The 10,600-nt window shown below is 44.3% G+C and overlaps 2 protein-coding genes across 2 annotated transcripts; both read right to left on the bottom strand.

Moving 5' to 3' along the window:
* Nucleotides 1-2,403: 2,403 nt before the first annotated feature.
* LOC4350386 (non-specific lipid-transfer protein 1) lies at nt 2,404-3,366 on the bottom strand. Its single transcript, XM_015759616.3, has 2 exons — nt 2,908-3,366; nt 2,404-2,791 (listed from the first exon to the last, which is right to left on the bottom strand). Exons 1-2 carry the CDS (start codon nt 3,249-3,251, stop codon nt 2,782-2,784), a joined length of 354 nt encoding a protein of 117 aa, XP_015615102.1. The 5' UTR covers nt 3,252-3,366; the 3' UTR covers nt 2,404-2,781.
* A 5,046-nt stretch (nt 3,367-8,412) lies between these two features.
* LOC4350385 (adenine/guanine permease AZG2) lies at nt 8,413-10,338 on the bottom strand. Its single transcript, XM_015759615.3, has one exon. It carries the CDS (start codon nt 10,282-10,284, stop codon nt 8,644-8,646), a length of 1,641 nt encoding a protein of 546 aa, XP_015615101.1. The 5' UTR covers nt 10,285-10,338; the 3' UTR covers nt 8,413-8,643.
* Nucleotides 10,339-10,600: the final 262 nt, after the last annotated feature.

Below are 10,600 nucleotides of genomic sequence, written 5' to 3'. Positions count from 1 at the left end.
CACACTGCCAAGTGTGCCCCCTGTGTGTGATGAGCCCACCAAAGTCTCCATGCATTTACGAGGGAATGACATGGATGTTCCCCGTGTAAGGCGGAGGACGGTGTCGGACCCCACTTCGGGACAGACAACCACTTTACTTCCGGTTGAAGGCACGGATAGTGATCTGACCAGGGCCATGTGGGCCCCCCTCCCATGGAGGGGTAGATGTGAACGGTGCATGTGGTATCCCTTTGAACTATAAAAAGGAGGACCTTACCCACCGAGAAAGGGGACGACTCTCGATAGCTTGAGCTCTAGAGGAAGCATAGCTAGGGTTTCCCAGGAGCTCAAGATCCCTTGTAAGAATTCCACCATAATAACACACACAGGAGTAGGATGTTACGCTTGGTAGCGGCCTGAACCTGTATAATCCCTCGTCTCTCACACAGATCCGCAAGCGATCTAGTAGTTAGACCATAAGCGGAGATACGCTCTTGATCATCGCGCCTTATCCCCTGGCCAAACTCACAAAGGGGGGACGTGAGGTTTCACATCCCCCGCTAGAGAGGATCACTCCTCGACATACCTATTGGCAAACGTCAGAAGGAAGAGTTTGTACTTCTAACCCTCCTTCCAAATTGCAAAGTGAAAATATAATGCTAATTCCAATTTCTTATGAACCATTTCAAACAGCAAAAAGATCTAACCAGCAGTGAGCGATAAGTTAACACATAAATCTACATAATATGCATGGTACTTGCTCTTTACAGTACTTCAGATACAATACATCATCATACAAGCAAATGTCATTATGATTCATTCTAATGCATTGTCCAACGAAATTTGCAGCTCAATACATAATATACAACTTAAAGACTACAGACGCTTCCGAATAATCATATGCCTTGGTTACTATTTTCGCAGTCACGCTCTATTGTAATTTGTTTTCGTTGTCAGGCTATGTCCAAACTAAATACTCTAGGTGCTTCCAAATAATCACATCCATTGTGTTAGGATTATGGATACCACATACCTAATAGTAGTTGACTAAATCTCGACAGGACCCACCACATACCATGTCTTATACGGAAACAACCTTCGGATATAGGAGGAGTTCCGTATAAGGAAGGATGAATAGAGTTATACATGGAAACTACAAGGACTACTCGGATTATATCCATATTGGTTTCCCTATTTCTACTTGGATAAGGGGACACCTATGGGTATAAATACAAGGCCCCTTAGGAGGAGAGGGGACACGGAACAATAGATCAAGACACAAGATCAACATACAAGCCAACATGCGCCAAGACAAGACGCCGAATATCGACTTCAGAGATAAGCATGGTTAGTCCCCTACGGTGTCTACGGATACTATCAGGAGAGAAATAGCGTTGTCTTTAATCTCGCCGGATGCGGATTCGAGGAGGAAGGCTACCCTGTTGTCGACTACGAGTCAGCACTTCAGACCGCCAAGTCGACAACAGTTAGATAGGCTACCCCAAATATTATACTGGTGTGATTATGGTGAATAAGAGCAACGACTGGCTTTGGCCAACATGAGTAGGGTTATTACCTGACAATTCAGAGGCCCGAACCTGTATAAAAATCCTCGTCTCCGTCTTTTTTACTACAATCTCGCGTATATCCTAGTACCAACAATTCCCATACTATGCAAATACCGGAATCGCGACATCAAACGTCGACACATTGATTATTGTTTTCTCATTCCCAGTTCCCTTTCATGCTAACAAAACTTTCGTGTATCCTATCATATAATCAAAGTAATATTTACATATTATCTTTAGAATCCTTTTATTTTCAATACAAACTATTATTCTTTTTTTTCCTACAAAGTTCCGCAGCAACGCGCGGGGTACCTTCTAGTTAATAGATAGAATTAAGTTGTGATGCAATGGTCTTCACGATTCCTTTTTAACTTGGTCTCTTTTCGATAGGCTTCTCTCAACTGATCAACTTCTTTTATTAACCGAATCCATAAAAAACCGTACCAAATGTTAGCGTTAACAAACATATGATCAAATGTTATGTAAAAAATCAACGCCGTCATACATTTTGAAAAGAATAATATATAAGAAGTGGCCTTTTGTGTTAGCTAGCTAAGCTAATACTCCTCCGTCCCAAAATATAATAACTTATAGTATTTAGAATTTGTCCCAAAATATAACATCTTCTTCATCAATATTCTCTCCCCAACCAATCACAACTCTTCACCATTCAATTTTTCCACCTACCTCCACTTCTCAACTAATCACTAGCGTCCGATCATTTAATTTTATTTACTTTCTTAATAACCATGTCGAAGACAGAGGGAGTAGCAATTATGTATCGAGAAAATGGCTTATGGAAGATGCACACGTACAGGTGGAGGCCGCAGAGATAGATGGAGCTACAAGGAGCATATGTGTACCAAAAAGAGCTACATGTATGTGTAATAATCCAAACAAGCACGTAGTACAAGGAGCTAGTAGCACGCACATGCATGTAGATGGGTATAAACTCAATCTCTAGCTCTCACTGGTACGTACACCTCAAAAAGGAGCAAATTAAACGAGACGAACACACATAACAGGAAGCTAGCTGGACTGACCGGGCCGATCAATAACCATACACACATGCATGCATGGTGATCGATGGACCTAGCTAGCTCATCTTTTATTCCAGAATACAGATACTACTAGTAGTATTGGATACAGAATTCGGCTCCACACACATCGACCCAGGTGGCAACCGGCGCGCTGCTGTATATATATGATCATCGATCCGATCGATATAGCTCGATCACCTCACCCTGCACACGCACAGTACATATATATAGATTAGATGATATAGATACTTAATTATCATACAAAGCCATGCGTAATTATATATATTTAACGGAATATATAGGATTAGATGATTAATTACCTAGAGCAGTCGATGGAAGCGCTGATGGTGTAGGGGACGCTGACGCCGCACTTGGAGGGGATGCTGGCGGCGTTGCCGGCGTTGAGCCCCTTGATGCCACGGGCGGCGTTCTTGAGGCAGTTGCAGGCGGTGCGCCGGTCAGCGGTGGTTCTGGCAGCGGACTTGAGGCTCCTCACGCCGTTGCAGCAGGCCGCGGAAGGGCCGGCGCCGCCGCCGCGGGCGTAGGTGAGGCAGGGGCCAACGGCTGAGTTCACCTGGCCGCAGGTGATGGCCACGGCGGCGTGCGGGGCGGCGAGGAGCAGAGCTGCCACCACGGCGACCAACACCAACTGTGCACGGGCCATCTCGATCGATCCAGAGGATGCTAGCTAGCTGAGCTCAGCTGACTTGGCTACTGCGCTTGATGCTCGGTGTTGGTTAATTACCTTGCTGGTTGCTGCTGCGAGAGCTAGGATGAATGAGGAGAATACGCGGGAATGAAGGGGCTTAAGTAGATATAGAGATGCATGTATGTGTGGATGATGCATGAACGCAGGAGGAGCAAGCATGGCCGGTGTATGGTGTTTAGACGGTGCGTCTGTCCATACATTCATTCAATGCGATTGGGAGCTAGCTTAGCAGCGGGTGGTTGGGTGTTGGTGGGAATACAAGAGCTATGTCCCTCCATCTACAGTCGACAGCATTTTATGCCAGTTCTAAAACCGGCACCGATGACTTTCGATGACCGAAGTCATCGGTGCCGTCTCTATGGTGTTGGTTGGGATATCTGGCATCTAAGGGGTTTAACAAGCACTAAGAGGTTTAACAAGCACCAATTAAAGTTTAAGTAATAGTGATGGAATAATCCCTAAATTTTACTGACAACTTCGTATCGCTCATATTTCTGTTGCCTGGAAGCTTTTTGGGAGTAAGGTATATCAAGTGTATATGAACAAAGAAATAGAGAGAACTAAATAGTCGAATCACTTCGCCATTTAATTTTTTATTGTTCTTGTTCGTGTATGACAGCAAAGCCTTTTAAGCCTTACCATTAATTTTCTAAGATATTTCAAGAAATTCAATTCATATATTTTGCAGGCATGATTCAAATCCAGATGTGCCAAGGTGATGGGCGTAAAGCAGCCACAGAACAGATACATCATACATTAGTGTAAACAGAGGAAGGAAATGAGGTGCTTACAGGAGTCAGATCATAGGCAGACATCATTCAAACATATATTTGTAAGAGATCAACCGACATGCATATAATTTGCTAAAACAAAGATGCTCCACTGGAAATCAGGACCTGAAAGCTTCCATTCTTGCCTACTCCTTATCCAAAAGAATTTCTCCCGACTTCTCACCTGCAATTATTTATCATTTTTTTAGTGAATGTCAATTATTTATCATTCTATAGATCAATCTTAAAAAAGAGACCATTATGGATCCATACATTTTGTTTTAGGCTAAACATGTGATCCATCTTTTTTCCGCCTTCTATTAAACTCTGTCAGTGATTTACTCCAGAGAACTTTGTTGTCTTACAGTGGATTGACAACTCATGTGTGCTGTGAACAATCAATTGGCAATTTTTGTAACCTAGGTGGCAATTGTGCAGTGAACAATCAATTGACAACTCTTATAACTATAGATATTCATTTTTTTTTCTCTAAGGAATGGTAAATGATCTTTTTTTTTTCTCTAACGACAGATATTATACAACCACCTCCGAATATATATCAATTGTTGTCAAAGATGTATATATCATCGTAAATTAAACAACCACCTTTGAATATCTACCTGAAAAACAAATTATTGTCTTTTGGCAGATTTGGAATTCCATATATAGCAAATGGAAAATCTAAGTCCTTACTATGTCTTTTTTGTCCCTTCCTCCTCGTTGATGTAACACGTGCATCGGTTATCTCCGATACCTCCCTCTAAAAAGTAAACTAAATAAAGTTGAGTAACAACCGTATTCAACAAGCCACCACTACAAGATACATTAGTGCATATAGGGATTTAAGAATGGCTTAGTTTATTTGCATCGAGCTGGTTGTCACAAACCATTTCATTGATCCATGGCTTAGCGATTTTAACTGAAAACAAACGTTATGTCCACGTTAATATCCATCAATGCGAGCTGCATCCACCTCCCCAAGCTTTCTCCTGGTTCCGTTTACCCTCGTGTTCAATTTTGACTTGGATGTATGCCAACATAATCCATATACCTTCCCAAATTTCATATAATCAAGTTTAAAACTTCTAGACTAGTCAAGAGTAGTAGATGTCCTGATGCTCCTTCAAGCGTGAGCATAGATATTCGAATAGATTTATTTTTTTCACCCTACAATAGATGTATGCTTTATCCTCAATCTGTAGCGCACCCAACACGTAAGATTTATCACGGCTCAGGCTTTCGATTTCCCTTGCATTACAGCACCTGCGCCAAAGACAATTAATTCTCATTCATCACTGGTGTACTTTTTCTAGTAACGTTTGAATATTCGTTTTATTCAATTTTTTTGTGTAAATATGAAAATATTTATGTCATGCTTAAAGAACATTTGATGATGAATCAAGTCACAATAAAATAAAATAAGTAATAATTACATAATTTTTTTAAATAAAACGAATGGTCGTTGGATAAAAAGTTAACGGTATCATACAACAATAAAATATGGAGGTAGTAGTATGTAATTTTCACCGTATATTTTCTCTGAATGGGAAGCAGGGTTATACAACCTATTTACCCGTGTACGCGTTAATTCGAGTGGATTAATTCCTGTTGGGGGCAAACGTGGTCGCTTGACACGCGGAAACTTCTCCAACCTCGTCGCCGGAAATCCTTGACCAAGCTTCATTCCCACGAGCTTCTCAACTTTCCATCCAGTAACACGATAACACGGCCATAGTCCCTAACACGGCGGCGGAGTCAAATACCATCTCGCGCTTTCAACGTATACTTGGCATTCGCCCATCAAGCACAAGTTAGGCTGATCAGTGATCACTATTATCCCACAATCAACACCTTTTTCTTTTAGGCTTCGGAATCATCAAAAATTAGCTACCAAAAAAGATGTGCCAAGTGCTGACAAGTTCCAGCCAAGTACATAATTTATTGATGAACAATAATTAAAGCAGAAACATGCAATGCGCTTTCTGAGCCACTGCACTTTGAGAGAGCAGACTCACGCGGCAAATAAATTAGAGTATCATAGATTGCACATTTTCAGAAAGTACCAACTGTTGTGAATATTTTGAGATTTTAAATATACATAAAAAATCGAGAACAGACCTTAATAAACATTTTTTACATGTCGTTCTACAGTTTACACGTGCCAAAAGTGGTTACTTTGCTCATCACAGGATTCAGTTCACAAATTTCGCAGAAAAGAAACGTGCCAGGGGGAATCGATGGGAACTTTGATAGACTGCAAATTTTCAGAAAGCTAGCATTCTTGAATATGGATAAAATTCTTAAAAAAAGGCATTCAATTTTTTTTTTAGGCTGACCACTTCTTCTGTTGTACCTGTCGTTCAACAACGTACAAAAGTATAATCAACCATGTAAGCGAGCTTTACTTTTGTAAAAACACATTTACAAAAGGAAACCGATTGTAAACTGAATCTTCTTGAAAACAAAACCGATTGTAAACTGTAAAAGGAAAACTAGACAGCAGACACACTATTCAATTATGAATTATCAATTCCTTGCTTATGTTACGCCGAGGAGAAAATTGTTCGTCGAAGACTAAACTGTCATTTAAATTCTTCAAGTAAATATTTGATGAATTCCAGAATTGCTTCATCTTTATACGTTTCCGTGTCATTGTTATGTTACTCAAAACCAAGCTAATATTATCTAAGGCTAAATAACGAGGAGTTATTATAGTTTAGAGCTGAATAATGTTGGTTTTAAACGCGGGATCATTTTCTAACTTCGGTTAAATTAAATTCACTTTTTCTGTTTCTCTATATGTGGTTTCATATCCTTAATACACTGACACTTTTTAAAAAAAAGATGTGTGAGAGGACCTTATACTTGAGATAAATTTAAGTTATGTGACAATTGTTACCACAGATAAACCATTGCTCACAAAATATATCAACAGAAATAGAGATCAAATTTGCCCAAATTCCAGAATCCAATCCGGCCTCATGTGATAATATTGAATTCAAACGGACCATAAATCCTACACATGAGCTTCATTTTGGGCATATGCGTACTTGATAGTAATAGTTTGGAGGTGTTTTTCCAACTAATCCAACCTCACCTCCAAACTACAAATGAACCAATGACAATGGCAGAAATAAGATGATGCACCATCTGTAACAGCCCTATGAACTTGTAACTTCATCTATAACCCAGGTCTGAGTGGGTGTGTCCCAACTTGGTAGAGCATGATCGTAGGGACCACATGGTCATCCTTACATCTATTTACAAAGTTAGGTATGCGTTCACTATTTCTCAGGTTCTGCTAGATTAACAGTTAGTTACTACTCCGTCCGTCGCAAAATATAACAATTTCTAGCCTTTAAAATTTATCCTAAAATATAACAACTTCTCCACCAACATTCTCTTTTCAACCAATCACAACCCCCCACCATTCAATTTTCCTACCTACCTTCACTTCTCCTCCAATCACAACACTCTCCCATTTAATTATATCAACTTTTATTAATAACAGTGACCAACTATAAAAATGTTTATATTTTGGAATGGATGGAGTACTATTTTGCCTGTAATTGCACGTATCAGTTAGACCGCCTAGCTACTTGTCTTTGGAACCCCGCTTTTGTGAGTAATTTAGATTGCTTATTCATTTTATTATTGGTAGTTCTCAATTGCTTGTAGGAACAAATGCCATTGGGGTTTGGTTGATCGTGCCCTGACAAGATCACGAGCATCCTTGGAGTTAGTGTAATGATCACTAAGATGCATCATCCCTATATAGTTATAGTCAAGTCGTTAACTTATTTTCCAAACTATCATCAAAATATCAGGACACAAGATTAGGACACCTAAGAGAACTTCATTCAGGAAACAAAGTACCAACACAGAAAAAATCGCTCCAAAAAAAATTACATTCAAAATGAACAAAATCTTCTACATTTTCACCGATGCTGCCATTGATAAAAGAGAGGAGGAATATAGAACCAAGCATGAACTCCAACGCACAATGACTTTTGAAGACCGCAATAAAAGCAAAATGTAGATGCACAGTTGATAAAGAGATGCTAAATTTTACATTGGAAAATGATATTTCTGATATATTTTCAGGCACCATAAAACCTCTTAAAAATAATATAAGAAGAGTGATTGCTTTGCTGATCACTTAGTTCATCAAAAGATTTTTCGATGCTAAAGATCAGATTAGAATTCGAGGCTTTTATATAAAAATTCATATAATTAATTAACGTATAAGAAACAATTTAGTTTGCAGAGATAATTGAAAAAGTTTCTCATAGCAATGATAACATTTGCTGAGATCACAGATTTGTCAGGCAAATAAACGTGCTAGCTAGGGGAATCAAATGGGAACTTTGATATGATGGTCAAAGTACAGACATCTCATTACTACATATCAAGAATCGGCCAGAGCCCGTTCCCATTTCTTTTTCCAAGCACAGAATTATGCCCTGTCCAAATTCATCAGGGATCTGGCAACAACGCAAGTACAGAGACTAACAACTGACTAGTAGTCTACTACGTGCAGCTGACCAACAGCTAACAACCCAAGCGTCGTCAACGTGTCACACCTCGTCCGCCGCCGCCGCCGTCGCGGTCGTCGCCGTGATGCCGCTGGCCTCGCCGGCCGAGGAAGCAGCGACCTGGTTCCGGCGCTCGTCGAGCACCTTACTCGCCTTGAGGTAAGCGATCCTTGCCCAGTCGTAGCAGTGCAGCGCGATGTATACTCCCAAGCCGGCGATGATGCCGTTGGCGATGGAGAAGGTGAGCGGCATGAGCACCATGGTGACGAACGCCGGGATGGCCTCCTTCATGTCCGCCCACTCGATGTCCTTGGCCACGCGCATCATCATGGCGCCGACGAGCACCAGCGACGGTCCGACGGCCCACGGCGGCACGCTCGTCAGCACGGGACCGAAGAAGAGCGACGCCAGGAAGCACGCCGCGACGGTGATGGCGGTGACCCCCGTCCGGCCGCCCTCCCGTATCCCCGCCGTCGACTCGACGTAGGTCGTCACCGTGGTGCTCCCGAGCGCGGCGCTCAGCACCGTCGACCCAGCGTCGACCAGGAACGCACGGTACTCGCCGTCGAACCCCTCGACGGCGCCGTCCGTGAATCCGCCGTACTCGGCCATGGAGTACATTGTCCCCGTCGTGGCGAGGACGTCGACGTAGAGGAGCGTGAACACGGCGAGCAGCGCGTTGCCGTGGCGGAGGCCGCCGAAGCTGAGCCGCCCGGCGGTGGTCGTGATCGTGTGGAAGTCCACCACCTTCTTGAAGTAGTCGAAGCCGGCATTGCCCGCCGCGGTGTCCGGGAACACCGTCACGGCGGTGCCCCTGATCCACGACACGACGGTGACGAACACGATGCCGTAGATCATGCCGCCCTTGACGTCCCTGGCGAGGCAGGTGGCCGTGATGAGGAAGCCGACGGCGCCGAGCCAGAATGTCGGGCTCCGCATGGAGCCGCCGAGGCAGGCGCCGGTGGCAGGGTCGGTCTCGGAGCACGCGGTGAGCGTCACCAGCGTCGACGGGCTGGCGCCGACGAGGCCGACGCCCTGGTGCGCCTGCAGCCCCGTGAACGCCAGGAACAAGCCGATGCCGACCGCCGTGGCGAGGCGGATGTTGCGCGGGATCATCCGAGCGAGCCTCGACCGGAGCCCGACGGCGGACAGGATGAAGAACACAATGCCCTCCACCATCACGCCGGCGAGCGCCGTGCTGTAAGGGATTGAACCCGAGCCATGGAAGCCGACCATGTTGTAGGCGAAGTAGGCGTTGGCGCCCATCCCGGGAGCTAGACCAAGCGGGAGGTTAGCGAGCGCGCCCATGGCGAAGGATCCAGCCATGGCGGCGACCGCCGTCGCGACGATCAGGTCGCTCTTGGTGCGCCCAAGGCACTGCTCGTACCCGGGGTTAGACCCAACCGTGCACTCGGGGCCGGGCACGGCCGTGGAGTTACCGACGACCACCGGCGTGCAGTCGCTCACGGTGCACGGCCCGCCGGAGTCGGTGAGGATGGCGGCGTTGACGGAGATGATGTACGCCATGGTGAGGAACGTGGCGGCGCCGGCGCGGAGCTCCTTGGTGAATGAGCTCTTGCGCGCCTCCAGCTTGAAGTACCTGCCGACGCGTGTCGCCGCCACGGCGCGGTTGACGGCGTCCTCGGCCTCGGTGAGCTTACGCCATGGCGATGACCTCTTCATCTTTCTTTCTTTCTTTCTCTCTCTGTGTGTTCAGCCCCTATTCGTGTCGACTCTTAGGATTAGGAGAGGAGGATCTCTTCTTCTTATAGGCGCGAATAGAGCTAAAGCTTATTTGCCTTGAACAGAATGTTTTGGGTGGTGGGCCCACACTTGGTGTCCTTTGCTGGGAATGGTGCCAGCACATAATTTAATAGGGGCCACTTTTCAGAGAGCTAATCCCTCTTATCCAAAATGGAACTCATCATGTTTGATTTTTTTTCATGCAGATTAGTGTGCTTTGACGACTACTGCCGTATACTGCATGATACCACGAGCC

Source organism: Oryza sativa, chromosome 11 (assembly GCF_034140825.1).
Source record: "Oryza sativa Japonica Group chromosome 11, ASM3414082v1".
Lineage (NCBI taxonomy): Eukaryota > Viridiplantae > Streptophyta > Magnoliopsida > Poales > Poaceae > Oryza > Oryza sativa.
Note: the sequence above shows the minus strand (reverse complement) of the source record. Positions and strands in the feature narration are given on the sequence as shown.